General features: G+C 45.6%; 2 protein-coding genes across 11 annotated transcripts in view; one reads left to right on the forward strand and one right to left on the reverse strand.

Annotated features, from left to right (window-relative positions):
• The window catches only part of MAPT (microtubule associated protein tau), a 103,905-nt gene extending 90,678 nt beyond the window's left edge, over positions 1 to 13,227 (forward strand). For 5 of the 7 annotated variants that reach the window (XM_048516901.1, XM_048516900.1, XM_048516904.1 and 2 more), the window contains 3 exons: positions 102 to 183; positions 3,475 to 3,587; positions 8,566 to 13,227. In XM_048516901.1, coding sequence (XP_048372858.1) covers positions 102 to 183; positions 3,475 to 3,587; positions 8,566 to 8,781 — 411 coding nt within the window. In that variant the 3' untranslated portion in view covers positions 8,782 to 13,227. Of the gene's footprint in view, positions 1 to 101; positions 184 to 3,474; positions 3,588 to 7,693; positions 7,824 to 8,565 lie in introns of all 7 variants that reach the window. The other 2 variants (XM_048516903.1, XM_048516905.1) reach the window with 1 other exon arrangement.
• Positions 13,228 to 14,646: 1,419 nt separating this feature from the next.
• The window catches only part of KANSL1 (KAT8 regulatory NSL complex subunit 1), a 181,638-nt gene continuing 178,296 nt past the window's right edge, over positions 14,647 to 17,988 (reverse strand). For all 4 annotated transcript variants that reach the window (XM_048516897.1, XM_048516896.1, XM_048516899.1 and 1 more), the window contains 2 exons: positions 17,707 to 17,953; positions 14,647 to 16,776 (listed from right to left, as the gene is read on the reverse strand). In XM_048516897.1, coding sequence (XP_048372854.1) covers positions 16,549 to 16,776; positions 17,707 to 17,953 — 475 coding nt within the window. In that variant the 3' untranslated portion in view covers positions 14,647 to 16,548. The remainder of the gene's footprint in view (positions 16,777 to 17,706; positions 17,954 to 17,988) is intronic.

Consider the following 17,988-nt stretch of genomic DNA (forward strand, 5'->3'; position numbering starts at 1 on the left):
GTGTCTATCTCTCTTTTTGCACATCTTGGTGGGCTCTTATTAACATGTCGAAATCTTGACTCCAAAGAAACAGTGTGCACTTCTTCTCTTCATCCACACAGATCCAAATTGTTTACAAGCCGGTGGACCTCAGCCACGTGACGTCTAAGTGTGGTTCTTTGGACAATATTCATCATAAACCAGGTACTCTTGATGACTGTGTGTCTATCTCTCTTTTTAAATAAAACATTAAAGTTGGGTGGCGGCAGAAGCATATATTTTGGAACATCATTTTGGAACATCAAAAGGAACATGAGAGGAAACTGCAAGAAAGGAGCGAATAGAGAAGGGAATAACAGAACATCTACCAAGAAAGAGAGTGAGAGGTTGCGTCACACATAAAGTTAGTGTCTACTGAGATAAAGAGCTACTTAGGGAAATTTTGAATGGGGCTGGGCAATCTACAGAATTCACTTGTAGGAATGAGAAGGGTACATTTCTGTCCTCTCTTGGTTGAACACCTCACTCCCCACCCCACCAGCATATCCAAGTATTTGCTGAGTGGCATAGAATTATGAATTCCACACAGGAATTGTTCAGAGAGGGCTGGGATAGGTCAGTGGTAGAGTGTAGGTTACAGAACATCTCCCCAGTTAAAAAGGATCAAGTCGAAGGTGATGCAGAAGACCTCTGATGGAGACCCTGGGAGCCACTGGCAATCTGAGTAGACAGTACTGACTGTGGCCTTTTCTGCATTTTCCATTTGCAACATTCTCAGGTTGGAAATAAAATGTTTCCTCCACGGAGTTCTGCATTGTTTTTCCTTCCCTTGATTCTGGAAACGTTTCCAAAACAGTTTTTCTAATCTGTATCTGAAAACAGCATTACTTTTTGCTGAAATATTTAGCATTAGCCCCCTCACAGTCATTTTGGCCCCTCATCCCCTGTTGGCTAACGTAAGGGGAAGGACTAAGGGGTTGGGTCTGACACTCGCCTGTTCGTTAGCACCATTCCTCTTGACCTTGTCCTTGTGGCCGTCTTGGGGCAAGTCGTAATTAGGTGGTTGTGTTCACCACAGTGTAGGCATAGTCCGTCAGCACTGTCATGTGTAGATGGTCTGTTCTGTTTCCTTGTCTGTATGGCTGGGGTCAATTTTTTTTGCTTCTGGTCATCTGGGGGGAGTCAGGGCAGCCCCCACACCTTGCTGCCGGAAGTGTTGTATTTCCTTTAGTTGTCCTTCTGCGTCTCCAGCGAGGCAGATCCACCCCATCAGTGTGTCATGGTCCCCCAACACCAAGGCCTATTGAAGTATCTCTGGATTTAGGCCATTTTTAATGTGTGGGTGAAGGATCTGTTCTGGCCAGTTATGTATTTGATTGGCTAGTTATTGGAATTTTGTTCTGTAATTAGTCATTGACCGACTCCCCTGTTGTAGTCTTTGTAGGCAGGCCCTGGCCTTGTCTTTCCGGAAGAGGTCCTTGAAATGGCGATGCAGTGCTAGTATAAATAGGTTAAAGTCTATTAGTTGCGGGGCATTCTCTTCAAAAAATCCTATTAGTCAAACTGTCGCCTCCTCTTCCAGGAGAGTCCCAACTTTGTATAGTCGTTCTTCGTCGTCATCAAATTCTTCACATATCATGTGTATAGGACCTGACCTGTACTAGGAAGCATGGAAGAGTCTTGGAGTTGTCATTGAAAATGGCTTTTAGCTCCCTCCTCCTCCTCTGTCTGGGTCGGAGGTGTTGGCGTCACCAGCACACTGGCACCAGTGGGCTGTGTACCTGCTCCATCTTGGTCCACTGATATTGGTTGGCTGTCCCCAGCTGGAGGTGCCAGGGCTGCTTGGACTCCTGCACCCAGTTGCTGGGGCACCGTCAACAGTCCGACCAGCTGTTGTTGTAGTTCTTAACAAAATAAAAAATTAACAAACATTTTATTTTGTCTAACAGAAATATCCAGGAAGAGTTTTGGTTGAAAACTCAAATTAATTCCTAATGTTTTTGTAATATTATTATAAATTCTTAACCAGAAGTCTTTAATTATTCCTTTTATTTCTTTTGATGATCTTATTTCTTCCAGCATTATCTCTAGAGATAATATAAATAAATGAGGAGAAAATGGGCAGCCTTGCCTCGTACTCTTTCTATTTTAAACAACCTTGATATTTCTCCATTAATTTTAAGTTTTGCTGTCTGTTGACTATATATTGTCTTTATCCAAGTTTGAAAGTTTTCTCCAGAATCTATTAACTCCAAGGCTTTTTCCATACATTCCCATTTTAAGCTGTCAAAAGCCTTCTCAATATCTAAAAAAATTGGTTTGCTTTTGTGGATTCTTCATAGAATGTCGAGAGTTCTACTCAGACCTCTGTTGAGATTTGTTACACTGAGAACTAAGCATTCTCATTAGCTTCACAGACCCTAAACCTCAGCATGTAGGGCTTCAGAGTTCTTTCCTCAGAGATAAGCTTTTCTCCATTCAGCAGGACTGGATGATCTTTACACCAACCCCTCTTTCTTGCCATCTGTTAACTCTTTGTTCCACAAAGCCCAGGATATCTATTTGTCTTCCATGTATAGTCATCCCAGTCATCCTATGGAATAGGTCTAGCGTTAAGTTAGAGGTCCAGTGAATGTGTAATGGCCTTCATATCTCTGGGTTAGTGGTTCACCACCTTCAGGATAAAATGCATCTGAACCAACTCTCAGTAAGCAAGGAGAAATTCCTTCCACTATTAACAGCACTAGCTTACATGAGAAGCATCCACTGAAGCTCCCCAACTAAAATGTTTCTAGTATGAGTCAATTTGTCCATCATGTTATGGCCCTCCAGTGTTCTGGCCCTCCAGTGCTATTAATTTACTTTTCTAGAACTGGTGTAGGTGGCTTTGTTACTTTTGCTGATTGAGGCTGAATGGAGTATGGGTATGTCATTCAAGTTGATGCGTCTGTGATGGGGTCCCGAAGCGTGGTGCCTGTGGGAATTGTGGCCCTTGCAACACCTTTTGTAGTGCCTACCAAATGTACTAGAAAGTGGACAGGGCTGGGGGAGGGGCTCCTATCCAGCAGGGCTTTTGATTGGCTGTTGGAGAATCGGCTGTGCCAATTAAAATGACATTGTTTCAGCAGCAGCTTTCACCAGAGTGTTGACTTCATTCTGTCACACTCTCTTTTTTCTCATTGTATTGTTTAAAATTACTCCTCTGGTTCTTTGTGCTTGGGATTCCTCTGTGCATAGCTCCTTCTCCTACAGCAGCCATTTTGTGGTTGCACCCACCTCCAAAGGCTCAAAAACGTCTATGAAATACCAAGTTGGATGAGACTCTGCTCAGTGAATTTGCAGGGGCTTTGGTCTTCTATGTGGGCTTGAGGTTTAGCTCACATGGGTAACTCCATTACCTGCTACAAGAACAGGAAGTGCATTAAAAAGAGACAGGAGGCTTTCTGTGGAAGGCCGTGTTGAAGTCTGCTGATCCTGCCCTGATTTCTGTTCTAGGTGGCGGGCAGATTGAACTGAAGTCAGAGAAACTGGACTTCAAAGAAAAGGTGCAATCGAAAATTGGGTCACTAGATAACATCACCCATGTTCCAGGAGGAGGAAATAAAAAGGTAAACTTTAAATCTCTTTTGGTTCTCTGTGAAGGAGGAGAAAGGCTCACCAAAAGTAGTTAAAAGGTGAGAGATTGCTTTTTGCTGCACACTTTGAAATCTCTTGGAAATCTCTGTGGCTTTGAGCTTGCTGATTTGAATCGTGCAGTTAACCCCCCCCCCCCCCGTTTTTATTACCCTTGTGGAGACCCTCGTTCTCAATAAGTTGGATTCATTAACTTGTCTGCTGCCTGCTACAGACCTTGGCAAACAGTGAAGCAGTGTTTGTTCAACGACTCTCCTCTACATCTTATGCACCAAGTCACAGTTTTGGAGCCCGGGGGCTGACTTCTCCCCCAATGAGGGCAATTGAGAGAAACAAAGTTATGTGCAAAGAGGTGTGTTTTTTCTTTCTGCGTATTAAAATGCATGTTTTGTATTTAACGTACGGCTGGTCCCTAGAGCAGCGGCAGCGGCAGCAGCTGAAACGGCTGAGATTTTTTTGACTTTTATAATCTCTACCTTTTCACTGTTTAGTTATGTTTGGTTCTACCCTATCCAACATCCCACTTCAAACAAGTATCCCAAGAGGCAGTCGGAAGGTACATAGAGATGGACCTAAAAAAAAGAAGAAGCAGACGCAGCAGCAGCAGCAGCTGAGTTTGTTATTCACTGAAAGTAATGTGGCTGCCACCCATACAGATTCCTTCTACCCTGAGCTCAGGGAAGACTTGTTCTGTGGGTGAAAAGCAGAAGTTGACTTTTTCGTAGTCTTGGGGACTTCACTATCTCCGACCCCTGCCCTTTCCCAGAGCATTTTTACAACTTAAAAAAAGACTAAAGGGACCTACCTCACAGGGTGTTTGTTGTGAGGGAGGAAGATAAAGGAGCTTGTAAGCCCCTTTGAGTCCCCAGACAGGAGAGAAAAAGGGGATATAAATCCAACTCTTCTTCTTCTTTTACCGTATATACTCGCGTATAAGCCGAGTTTTTCAGCCCTGTTTAAAGACTGAGAAAAGCCCCCTCAGCTTATACGCGAGTCACCATTTTCTGTCCATCACAAGGAGGCTGGGGGCCGGGCTGGGACAACCTCCCTGCCAGCCGGAAGCTGCTTGTTGCTGCCCTCCTCGGAGGGTGAAGGGGGAACCCCAAGGCACCCTGGCTGGCTGGGCTTGGTCAAACCCTGGAAGGCAGAGGGAGCTCCTTATTTGGGCAGTGACATCAGGGGGAGTCACTGCCCAAATAAGGAGCTCCCTCTGCCTGCTGGCTAACTGGGCTTTGTCAAGCCCAGTCAGCAGGCAGAGGGAGCTCCTTATTTGGGCAGTGACTCCCTCTGATGTCACTGCCCAAATTAGGAGCTCCCTCTGCCTCCCGGCTTCCCACCCTCGGCTTATACCCAAGTCAATAAGTTTTCCCAGGTTTGGGCAGTAGAATTAGGTGCCTCGGCTTATACACGGGTCGGCTTATGCACGAGTATGTGCGGTATATGAACTTTGGAATACTTAAATGCGCAGGTGGCTCTTGGAAAATTTTGCAAGGCAGCCAGCCCAAAGTGTTGCGGGAGGGTTTAGGGAGCTGCTGCCCCTTCCAACAGTAATTAAATGAATTTAAGTTTGATTTGCAGTCTTAAGGAGGGCTGGGGAGTTGACTGTCCCTGCTGGATCAACCCTTGACCTGGCGCCTACTTTTAGGTATTCTTGTCTCTATTTCCAAAAAAGAGGTGGGGTCTCTGACATTTGCAATTTGTGTGAGAGGCAGTTATTTTTCTGCCCTTCGGCTGCATGAGATTCCATAGCCAAGTGAAAAGGCTGGCCCGTTTCCTATATATGTGCGAGAGTTATTTACAATGTCAAGCCACCGCCTTCCTGTCCAGCTCTGGAGAGATTGAAGAATCTGAGCTGAATAAGCAGGAGAGGCAGGACTCCTCCCTGAGCGTTGGGTAAGCAGCCAGTGAGTGTCTTGTTTGAGACATGGCCCGCCAACCTGCTTCCCAAGTGGGCAAGGAGGCGGGAAGGGTCAGAACAACTTGTTTTGTTAGTTGAGGGCAGCCAATAGGAAATGGGTGGAGCCCTGGACAGGCACAGGTGTGCCGTCACAGCGCTGGTCTCCTCAGAGGTCATGGGGCTGTGCTTAAACATTAGCTGCAAGCATAAGCCAGGCCTTTGGGTCAGGCTGCTGAACCAGGATGTGCCAGAGCTCTGCCGTGACCTGCAGCCTGATGTGAAGATGCTAGCTGGAGGTGCACTTATCTCTCCGATGCCCAGACGGATGCAAATGGCACTAGAACAGTCCTGGGCATTTCTTTTAGTTTGGAGCCTTGCATTTGGCACAATGGTTTTGAAATGCCTTTCTGTTCTTAATTGGGAGCGGAGGGTGGGGTTGGGGGTGGGGGGGAGTAATCCAGGGATACCAGCAGTTCTTTTTCTCTGTCTGTATTTGCCTCATCTGTTGTGCCTGCCTCGGGGAGGGAGGCTCTACTCACGTGCATTTCAGCCCTTTCCTGTCAGACACATCTCATTATTATAACCTTGGGAAACTTTCTAGCTCTCATTGGCTCCTTCCAGGAAGTGCACTGGCTTCTGACGGGAGAACTTCTCTGCTTCCTTATCCTTCTCTCACTCCATTCACGCATCTTCTGGAACTGAGCATCCTTCTGAGCATCTTTCACCTCTCTTTGCCACCTTCTTCTTTCTCCTGTTTCCATTTCCTGGACCAAAGTTGGACAATCTTGGGTATCTGAGGAAGAAAGTCATTGTCTGGGCCTGTGAGCAGGAGTCAATGTGAACATGATCTTGGCCTCCCATGTGTGATTGGTATAGGGCCGTGGTGGCGAACCTTTGGCACTCCAGATGTTATGGCAGGGGCTGATGGGAATTGTAGTCCATAACATCTGGAGTGCCAAAGGTTCAGCCACCACTGGTATAGGGAATAAGGAACAAGGTGAAAGGGGGCGGAGGGGGGCATTCATAAGGATAGATAGGTTAATGTAGACAATAGGAAATGGCTTCTTTTACCTGAGGGAAGTTAAAATTTTGAAGCATTATATTGGTGCATATGGTGTGGCTGTACTGTCAGAGCTGAGACATCTAGCATGGTTCCCTTCTGCTCAGGCTGAGTCAGAAGACTTCATCTAGAATCCCAAGTCAGTTCAAGGACATGGCAGAAAAATTGAAACTGATTCAGATGGTCTCAGTCTGGACATGAGACCTACAGGGAAAAGGTTGAAAGAGCGGGGTCTACCCTAGAGAAGGTTGAAGGGAGATATGGCCCCTTCAGGCACCTGCCCCATGGAAGAGAGCAAAAACTACTTCTTTGCTTTTTCACAGGGCAAGGCTGGTCTAAGGAGTTTGCTGTAAGAGGGTAGATTTCAGGTAACACGAGGAGAAACTTCTTATCTGGGTCTTCTGAAAATAAGTACTGCTTACAGATTCTGAAGGCAAAGGTGTAGGAGGGTATATTAATGGCCTTAACCCTCTTTGCTCTCAGCTGAACTGAGTAGGCCAGATATACCTTGCAAATGAGTGTAGAAGTGAAAAAGCTGCAGCCATCCATGAAGGTTCGGGGGCTGGTAGGCATCTGCCCCTCCCCCAACCTGCTTCTGGGAGAAACTGCTCCCATATTTGTAAGCAGTGGTCTGTAGACCCTCAGGATTCTTACAGGTTTATCAGACGGTTTACTTGCAGCAGCTTATAAATGTTGCGAGCATTCTGTACACTCTAGCTTAGTTGCATCTGCAGGGTAACAACTCCTAGACCAGGGGTCTGCAACCTGCGGCTCTCCAGATGTTCATGGACTAAAATTCCCATCAGCCCCTGCCAGCATGGCCAATTGAGTATTGGCAGGTGGACCTCAACAGCCATTCTGTAAGTGGAAAGTGGGCTTTTTAAGAAGTTCCATATCGACCCTTTGGATTGCTCCAAGTGCATTCCAGTGCTCTGTAGACCTTAGTCTCTTCTTTTCTCCACCTCTGGGTTTCTGTGACCTGTCCTATACACTATAGTTGTGTTTCTGATGCTTCTCCTCCAATTCTATATGTCCCTCCCTCCCCATTGAAGATATTTGGTTTCATGTCATCTTATTTGACGATGCTATTTTGCATCCCACTGACCTTCTCCACCCACATGCAGAGAGAGAAGGGCAAGGAAGACAAGAATGGTGCACAAAACTGCCCAAATAAGGCTGGGCTTCCTTCCCCCATCCTGGAGCCCCCCATGCCCGAGGAGAGCCCACTCCCCGACTTGCACCCATGTGATGCCAGTAAGTAGTTACCTGTTGTCATGAGCTTTGTGAGAGCAGGAGGGGGAGGGAAGTCACTGTACCAGATCTTTGGGATTTGTGTGGATAAGATGAAACTTTGTACTGATAATGGGAAACGTGGTCCTCAAAGGTTCTGTGGGATTTTACCTTTCTTCCCATTAGTAATTTAATCTGTTCCTGGCTGCTGGGTTCTTTTTGTGCAGGACGTGTGGCTTCTAAGTAGGGCCTTCCAGACGAGTATGACGTTGCGTAGACTTTGAGCAGGTTTTGTTTCTCCTGCTGGTTATATTGCAGTGGGAGGAAGGGCCTACTTCCATCTTCCTCTTATGAACAAAGATCTGGGTTCATGCACATTGTATTGTAGTTAAACACAACTTGGGATTTCCGCTTCAAGGAATCATGTTCTTACTTGAATGAAACTGCTCATTTAAACCAATGGCCGTGAGCAGCAAGGAATCCAGCCTTGTCTCATAGTGGCAGGAAAGCAACGTCCCTTTCAGTTCTGGGTGGGAATCCTGGAGCTTCCTCATTCTGAGCAACAATCAGCACCTTGTACCGAAGCATCAGCTCAGGGAAGTGGAGCTGCTACTGAAGGACCCCTTTGGCATGGCAACCGACTGCTGGCTATGATGCGGCCGTGGGTGTGTGTTAGGGGTGGGGCAGGTGGAGAGCAAATGGTGTTGAGCCCCTCCTCTTCCTGACCTCTTTCCTCGGCCTCATCTGCCCTTTGGTCTCATTCCAGATTGAAAGCCACAAGCTGACCTTCCGCGAGAATGCCAAAGCCAAGACTGACCACGGAGCTGAAATTGTCTACAAGTCACCCACCATTTCTGGAGATGCTTCCCCGCGTCGCCTTAGCAATGTCTCCTCCTCCGGAAGTATCAACATGGTGGACTCCCCGCAACTGGCCACGTTGGCTGATGAAGTGTCCGCTTCTCTGGCCAAGCAGGGCTTGTGATTGCATTAAATGAGTGGAGAGAATAAGAAGAGAAGAATCCAATCTGGCCTTTCTTCCTCTGTTCTTTTTATATCTGCATCTCCCCCTCCCCAAAGCATTCCTTTTTTCCCCATTGACAAGCTATTTTAAGTTTCTTCTCTCCCCTCTGCCTGCCATCCCCCCCCCGCCCCCGTTTCCATTTGCTCATCTCTAGCCCAAGGACTTCAAAATTAGCAATGGCTTGGAAACCACCATTCATGCTCCATTTCCAGTTACTTTAGTCTAGACCAGGGTTTTCCTCTGAGCTTATCAGAAAGTGGGCAGGTTTGTATGGTTGGGTTTGTTAATTCCCTCTTTCAAAGGACCGAATCAGGAAGACTGGGAAGCCGCTGGTCTTCTGGTTCTATTCCCTCTTCAGGCTTCCCTTCTTTTTACCCCTCCTTCTCTTTCTCCCTTCTTCCTTTACTTGGGGCTCTCGTTTGCTTTTTAAAATTCCCTTTCTGTTATTCTCTTGCAAAGTGGAGAAGGGGGGGGGGGTATCGTGTTCGTTTGTTGTCTTCTGCACCAGACATTTTGGCTCACCACCCCTTCTCAAAAGGCCAAAGGCGTGGAAAGGTCAGGGACTCCTGGTTTAGACAAACATCCTTTCTCCACTTACCACTAACAAAAGGAAGTTTTCTAGATGAATTTGAACAGCTTTAAAGGTGGATCTTGAATAAGAGGGGTCTCTGCAACTGTGGATGTGCAGACCCCTTAATGCACCCCTATCAAGACAGAGAAGAACCTATCGCATGATTATTATTTACCCCTCCCCCCTTTTCCCCCCTATAACATGTTTCTACATTGGGGTAGGTGACAATAGCTTTCAATCTTATGCACGATTTTCAGTGTGTCATGTCACCTGGTGGAAGACACAAGGCATTCTGTTCGGCATTTGGCAGGTGCTCCCAGCACAAAGGGGGCAGAGTTCCTATGGATCTGCAGAAGTGATTCCCTTAGTTTGATTTTTGGAATTTCCCTGGTAACGATAAGACTGCGTGCACATTTTTGTTTATTGTTTAACTAAATGGCCTCTGTATAAATTAGGCCAAGCTGACTTTTAACGTCCTGAAGGCTGCTGGGTCCCTTAAGTTGTATAGTTCAGAGATGGAACATAGTAGAAGGCAGGATAAACACTTCCTTTGCCCACCCCCCCCCCACCCCTTCGATAAAATTAATCTTGTGAATTGAGGGCTATTGCCTTTAATTCTTCCCCAGGACAGCTGCTGCTATATTCTTTCCTCCTCACTCCCTGACTGCTTCTGCTGAAGCCCCCGTCTTTTGCCATTATTGTCACTCCCCCACCCCCCTACTTCTTTCTACCGGCTTAAAGCAGCTCTGCATAATTCGTTCTCTTGGTTCCTGCCCCTCTTGGTATTTCTGAGAAACCTGAGGTCTTTTAAAAAAACGGGAAAAATGGGACGTACCTGTTTAAGGTATGAGTGCACGTCTTGCCGGAATGGTAGCTCCAGTACATGCAGGCTGGGCAGTGTGTAACATGTTAAAAAACAAATCCATTTATTTTCTTGCATAAGCATTTGCTCAGAGCCAAGGCCTTAGTGCATGTTTTCCCCTTGGTGTTTGCCTTTATGAAGGAAGCACGGTGGGGCAGATGGCAAAAAGAGGTTTCCTACACCTTTCACACAAGGCCACTTTAGAACGGATGCATTTCACACGTTCAGCTGTAGGTCATCCAAGTGTTTTGTTCATTTGTGGAGCTGCATGCACACGTCTGAAAGCCAGTCCACACGACAACACAGTCAACGAGCACTTGATCAAAAACGGAGGCTGGTAAAATGCCTGTTGGCACGGTGGGGGAAACCCAAACTACTTTATGAATTAGTGCATTTGTGTGCATCCTGGGTTCCTGTACCCTTAAGGGAAGGATCACCTCTGGGAAGAAGGCAGCGCTTTTGGCTGGTAGTCTCTTAGTAGTCCTTCTCCAGCTAAGGTTACAGGAAAATCTTTTCATGGGATCGGCACACTAAGCAATTGACACACTAAACAAATAACTCAAATATGCATTTCACTCCTCAACATACAGTTTGTGTCGCCTGACCCCTTGGTAGAAAGTACTGTTTAGCACATGTTCTGTGTTTTACATGTGATGTCCGAGCAGAACATGATCTTAAAGCACATCCTGTGTTTGTTGTGGTGCCAGAGCACAGCGCACACTGCCTTCACTCCTGGATTTCAGACTGTTGCAGATGCTATTTGTATAAAACCAGGCCTTTGGGTTACGTAGGGCTAAATACCCAGTGGGGAGGAGGAGGAGATCGGTTAACAGAAGGGATTGGGAAGCACCAATTTTTACTCCCCGCTGGATGCTGACATTTCCCCCTTTTTGGATTCCCTGGGTGCCTATTTGGATATGTGGGAAATAGCCTGGTGAAAGAGCAAGATTACTTTTTGAAAGTACTTGAGGAATTGAGAAATGCAGGTTTTCCCCATTCCAGTGACACTTGATTTACACATCTGTTGTTTAAAGACCATTTACTTAGCAGACATGGCGGTATAAACAGGGAGGGTATTTTTTCCCCCAAAGAAAAGTCTGTTTCGTGAACTAGAGCAGGCAGTCACTATTCAGGAAGGGTTGAGTTAGCTTAAAAACCCTGACAAGGCATGCAGGCGCTGAGTTTGCTGGCTCCAAACACCCTTTATGACCTGGAACAGAAGTTTCCGCTGCTTTGGGGACCTTGGCACGTAGCATGGGATGGGGGCGTGTCTAGTTCCTGACTGCTCTGGTACCTTCTCTCAGAGTCCACTTGTGCCCTCAAGTGTGGATCAGGCATTTCTTTCCAGGAGGCCATTAGCCATCCTCTGCTTCACCCCACCCGCCCACTTTAGCATCCATCTAAGTTGGCTTAGTGTTTAAGTAGCCTTCCTAACAGTTGTTTTGTGACCCGTTGCTCTTCTGCAACATGCTTGGAACTTTTCTTCATTGAGTTTCTAGGCACCACTTGCGGGACAACACAACACTGGAGAAATAAATTAGGCATCTCGGCGTATTTTAGGTCCATGCAGCAGTAAAATCTTTCTCGTTAATCTTTGTGTTTGGTGGCCAATTAAGTACTACAGCTAGTTCCAGACTATTTACCCTGCGCTGCTTTCCCATTTTGAGAGAGAAGTCCAAACAAGCACAGCAAGCAACAGGCCTTGTATGCCTGTTCACATTCCCATAAGTCATCAGGCACATCAATACCACTGAATAAATTTAAAAAAAAAAGCTTATTGCCCTCTCCTTTCCCCTAAAGAGATTCCTTTGAAGTAGAAGCCTGCGAGAGGAAAACTCCTGCCATCCATCGTAAGATGAGAAACCCGAGGTCAAGACTTCCCCATTGGGCATACAAGTGTGTAAAACGTCCATTGCTGATTGACTGAAATTATGAGACGGAGGAGTGCTCTGCTGGCTTTACTCCTAAACTCAGCTTCTCTTTCACCCAGTGATTTGGGCAGGCCCCCTTTTGCTTATGGATACAAGGGGCAAAATACAGAAAGTTAGAAGCGAAGCAGATTGCCCCCCAAAGGTTGGGTGGCTGCTTATTTCCTTGAGAGAGACAGAACCCAATTGGTCACATGCTCTTCACTTGCTTCTCATGACTGCAGGATATTGTACTTAACAGTCTGTGGCTTTTTCTGGATTCTGGGGAGGTCTGCAGATTTGTGGAGCATCAAGGAATATAGCATCCAAGGCAACACGAAAGATACAGCTTGGGCTAGGAAAACTCTTTTACCCTTCTCCTTGTCTGCCTTGGCATAATGTCTAAATTGAAAAGGACAACTCATTCTCTTGGCCATGAAGTAGCCCAGTGAAACCTTTCACTGGATTCTCTCCCTCCTGCCTTTTCTTTTTAGATATCAAGAGCCTTGGCTTGCATTCAGCAGCCGTATTTCATTGTATAGTTGCACCCCCTCCAACCATGAGGCACATTCTGATTTTCCTCCCACTCCAAAGCGTAGTCGCCATCTCTTTAAATGGTAGGGACACTTCCCCAGCTTGAAGCGATGGTCTTTATGGCTTATTTTAAAACGCAGGCATCACTTTTCTGGCTGGTTTAACCCTCGAGGGTACCAATCTAGGGCTATGTTGAACTTGTCTTGGTATATAAGCATACATATCTAGGGGCTTGAAGAAAAAAGTGTTAACTTGACAGTTGAAAAATCATGATATTGGAAGTTAAGAAAAATGGGCTTGGTTACTGGAATGGGGCAATGTTGGAGTTTGGAAGACCCCACTATTCCCTTCAAAAATTTTCAAGGGGTGGGAAAACGGGGAGGGGGGTGGGAAGGGAATACAATCTCCGTATGATCATCGTAGCTTAGCTACCTGTCTGTGACTGTCCATATTGTATTTGTGCGTTTTAACAACTGGTTTACACTGACTGTTGCTGTAAAAGTGAATTTGGAAATAAAGAGTCATTACTATAATATGAAATGAATTCTGTTTCTGCTTGATAGGCTAGTGAGGGTGCCATGCCTTTCAGTCTCAGATGGGTTCTTACTGTCCATCTCATACCCGCAGCCACTTCACAATGTCTTGGTCTGGTGTTAATCTGATTCTGCAGTGACGACTGAAAAAAAATTCAGAATCCTGAAAGTGCCATTTTCAACTTGCAGAGAACGTAGATCAGTGTATCATTAGTTTCTACTTCTCAATGTGGCCCCATCCGTGGATACTAACATCTAAAGACTGAAGCTATGGACAGACAGGGAATGATCCAGGTGTGCAGAAAAATGCAAAATCTAAAAAAGAAACATTGGGAGGGTTAGCCCCCCCCCCCCCCCCCCCCCAAAGTGTTGTATCTATGGCTGTTGTCAGGCCATCACAACAGTTTTGCCAGGTTAGAAGCACTGATTTGGTGGTAAAGGGAAGAGGCGCTTTCCTGGACTGTTTTGGCCTTTGAGGGAGGATTCACTGGGGCCAGGCTTGGCTACTTGTTACTGTCCAAACCTGTGTTGTGTAGTGGTTCCAGACTAGAATCTGGGAGATCCAGGCTTGAATCCCCATTCTGCCATGGAAGATCACTTGGGCCAGTCACAAGTGAAAAAAAGGCGTGGGATATAAATTAAATAATAAATGTAGCTCTAAACGGAGATGCCAGAGAAAGGTAGGCTAGTTGGTGGGTTAAAACAAGGGACAAGGGGGTGATATTATGGGGGACTGTGGGTAGATGGAAAAAAGAAATAGTGTGGGAACAACTGGGAAAATTAAGCACCCACCCCAAGTCCTTTCAGGTTCCCCACTTATTTATATCCAGTTCTGAACAATGGCCGGCGTGCAGATCAAAAATTTGCACAATTGGAACATGTACAGACAGAAAGCTCCCCCCCCCCCCAAACAAACATTTACAAAGGTAAAGGGACTTTTAAAAATGAGATGTTATCTCAACTTACAGAAGAAAAAAACAGATCTCAACACTATGTTGGGGGGCAGGGCAGGGCCAAAGGTCACAGGAAGCACCACAGAGAGGTGGCACAAGCAGGCACAGCAGTGGGAACAGGAAGAGGAGAATGAAGATGCAGCAAGAGACCAGGGCTGTGTGGGGGGGTATTTCCTGCTTGTAACATTCTGATCCATGCCAACAAAACTTAGCTGTCAAATTAAATGATGATCCATATCTGAATAAAAGTGTATCAACCTGGAAACATAGCTGCTATTAGTCTTTTCCAAGGCAAAGGACTTATTGTCACCCAAAATGAGAAGTTTCTTGCTTCTTTCCATATGACCCATTCTCAGTTATTTCCTCCTCTAAAGATTTTAGCATCGCTAGATAGAAGGCTGAGATACCTCACACACGGCATCCCTCCCCCACGTGCCCCAAGAAGACAATTTGGCATACAGCTTTCTTAACTTTTAAATTTTTTTAATCCTTTTTTTCCTTTTTTTTATAAGCACACATCTGTGCTTTGGCCAACAGAATCAAGACATTAAACAAAGATCAGCTTCTCTGAAGAAAAGCGTTTCTATATAACAAGGACATTACACAGCTTGAAGCAGGAAAAGAAATATTTACAAAATACAAGTTTTTTTGTGGATTTTTTTCCTTTATAACGCTAAGAGGGTTATTCAGAATTTTCAACTTTATAAATAGAAAAGCACTTAATGCAGAGGGATATGGTAGCATTGGGTTTTTTTCCTCTTTTAAAAAGAAATTAAACTAGAACAGAACAAAAAAAAATTAGGTAATGTTGAAAATTGTGAAAAAACCCCAACCATTAAGCAGTTTAGCTACTATTTCATTACGATTACAAAATGGGAAAAAATGTGGGTTTTTTTTCCTTTTTTGGTGATGTGATTAATACAGAAGACAGGCGCAATGCAACAACAGGACAGGGACCAATAGCCACACCGCTGGGGTCAGAAAAACATTACAGGGTGACCGGTGTGCAGAATTTGGGAGCTGCTTGGGATGGAAGGTGATGGCAGCGGCCTCTTTAAATAATAATAAAATAATAATAATAATAAAAACCAAAAGAACCTGTTGAGCCTGGTGACTGTCGGCCTGAGAAACTCTCAGAAAAGGGGAAAAGAACCTGATGGTGGCTTCTGCATTTAAACGAGTTTGTGTGTGGAAGTGGAGTCAAGCAGTAGTGGTGAAAAACAAAGTCCTACCTTGCTCTGTGTGAACGACTCAAAACGTTTTAGGGACTCACAAGATCGACTGTAGAACGGGGTGGGGGTGGGGGAATTACTGTAAGCAACAGTTTACTTGAGAAAGGGATGGGGAGAACACACAATGAAATTACACTACTCTAACTAAAATATGGCTTATGGGTCTAGGGTGGCCAGTAGTTGAATCTTGACGACATTCCTCCCACTATTTAAGGCTTTACACTACTGTATGGCAATTCAGTAGCAGCAGATGTATAGAACCAACTCCAATTTTTAAACTAACAGCAGAGGACAAAATTGAACGGTAAATGGTTAACAATGAAAGGAAGGCGGGATTATAAACTGTATCTAACAAAAAAAAATCAGAAGGGGTCAAAAAACCTGCTCCTTTTGAAATGTTGGACCCATTTTCAGAATCACAAACTATCTAAAGAAAACTGATGCCTGAAATTCTATCTGGGCTGCTGGAGAGAAATGGCCTTTTCCTCGCACAAACAGAACAGTTCCTCTTTAAACTGGACGAATGGTATCAAAAGTGGCAACGAACAGCAGAGAGGGTTAAAGGAAGTGGAGAGCAAGGGCTCGCTGGGGCTCATGAGTGGGAAGCCATCCCTTTTGAATGCAGCTTTGGGACCAAACAACACAGCAAGTGCTTTCTGGTGCTAGTGGAACACTTTGTGAGGAAGGTGGAATTCAGACATCACTTTTCACCACTAATTTCACTCCACCAAAATCTTAAAAGGAGAAGACGGACAGAGTGGTGGCGGCAAGTGAGGAGAACAGACACTGCGTGACCCCCGCCCCCCTCAGTAGCCTTTCCCCCAAGAATAAATTCTAAGGTCAGTTAGCCAGCTTCACACTCAGTTCTAGAAGTCTGCACCATAAGCTCGGGGAAAGGGCAACAGGTTTGCTCTCCTCACTAGACCACAGAGTACTGGATAAAGTGTCTGTGACAAGGAAACACTGAAAGAGAAAGGGGGAGAGAGGAAAAAAAACAGTTTCTAAACTCCTTAAATTCACTAAAAACTGTGAAAATTCCCAGCAGGATGTTTGAATATCAAACGCAGATTCGGAAGCTTTAATGCCAAGAGTTAGTTTGGTGGATTGCTTTTTGCTTTCATCTTCCTGTCCATCTCTTATCTGTGGGCCGGCCTCTGGATTGTGGCCACTGCCCCTGGGTTCCGGTTCTTGAGGCTAGCGAGGGTGGGTGAGGTGGGTGCTCCATCTGTCTCTCGGGGAGGTTTGCTGCCAGATGTGCGCCGTGTGCAGCGTGATGACCGGTCCTGTGGATCTGACTGGTCCTCACACTCTGTCTTGGGATTGTAGGACAGTGGAAAACTACGTCGTTCCCAGGGCTGTACAGTCTGAAAGGCAGAGGCAAGCTGGTCAGTTAAGACATGGGTGCTCTACATCCCCCAAGCCATTTACGGACATCTCAGATCCAACACCTGTTCATCTATGCCTATGTGCAAAATGAAACGCTTACCCCAAACATACAGCAGGTAACCTCAAGTCTACCTAAGGTAGCACAGATTGATGCTCATGTTTACTGGGAACGCATTTGGAATTGGAATGAATTGAGTGGGCTAGCTGGTCAAGCCACTTTTCTAGCACAGCCTCCCAATAGTCATATGCCCAAACTTTTCTTTCAGAGGGTAGTGGCGTTGGCCTGTGGCAGAACAGCCCAGTAGCACCTTAGAGACAAACAAGATTTCTGAAGTGGAGACTTTTGAAGTTAAGGGAGTTTTGATTCTCAAAAGCATATTCCCAACCACTGACACACACCCCCCCCACAACCAAATCCTTTTGGTCTCTAACATAAATCTAGCTCTCAAACTTTTCTGGAAACTCTCCAGCGAGAGTGATGCTATAATTTCACTAGGTGCTGTGTGCCGTATCTTATTGCTACAAAGCAGAAGAGTCTGTCGGATGTTTAACACACTTCTGCATTAAAAAGCTCTGGAAATCCCCACATCAACACATGGACTGAACAGATAAAGAGACACATTTCCGTAACTACTACCTCGCTTTCACAGCTGTTCAGAAAAATGGCTCCCAGAACCTCGCTTGAAGATACTTCCTGCCTATCAATGAAATCTACTGCTGATTTGAGGATTTCTCGCAGGGTTGGCTTATTTCTGAGAAGTCCCTATCCCAACTCCAGGCATCCTGGAAACCTTTTTCTGTTCACATCCCTAAAGAACTTACTAGTCTATGAGAGGAAAATCATGATAATCAAAATAAATGACAAGCATTCTGCCATGAATACTCACAGGCCTTTCCTCAGGACTCACCTGTTCATCAAGGCCAGATTCTGGTGTGGAACATCGTGTGTCCTCTGTAGAGAGATGCCGCATGGAGTCCCGGGACAGAGAGGCATGTGGACCAGAGAACAGGTCAGGGCTGATGGGACTACGTGGAGAATGGGCAAGGGAGAAGTCAGAGTGGGTGTAGCAGTTGCCAACTTCAGGGGAGGCTGGCTGTGGGGTAGATGGGTTCCCCATTTGTGGGGTTGTACGTCCATCTGATGATCTGTAAGACCTGGAATGAAGACACATGATTGTGTATGTATGTAA

This window comes from Sphaerodactylus townsendi, linkage group LG15, assembly GCF_021028975.2.
Source record: "Sphaerodactylus townsendi isolate TG3544 linkage group LG15, MPM_Stown_v2.3, whole genome shotgun sequence".
Lineage (NCBI taxonomy): Eukaryota > Metazoa > Chordata > Lepidosauria > Squamata > Sphaerodactylidae > Sphaerodactylus > Sphaerodactylus townsendi.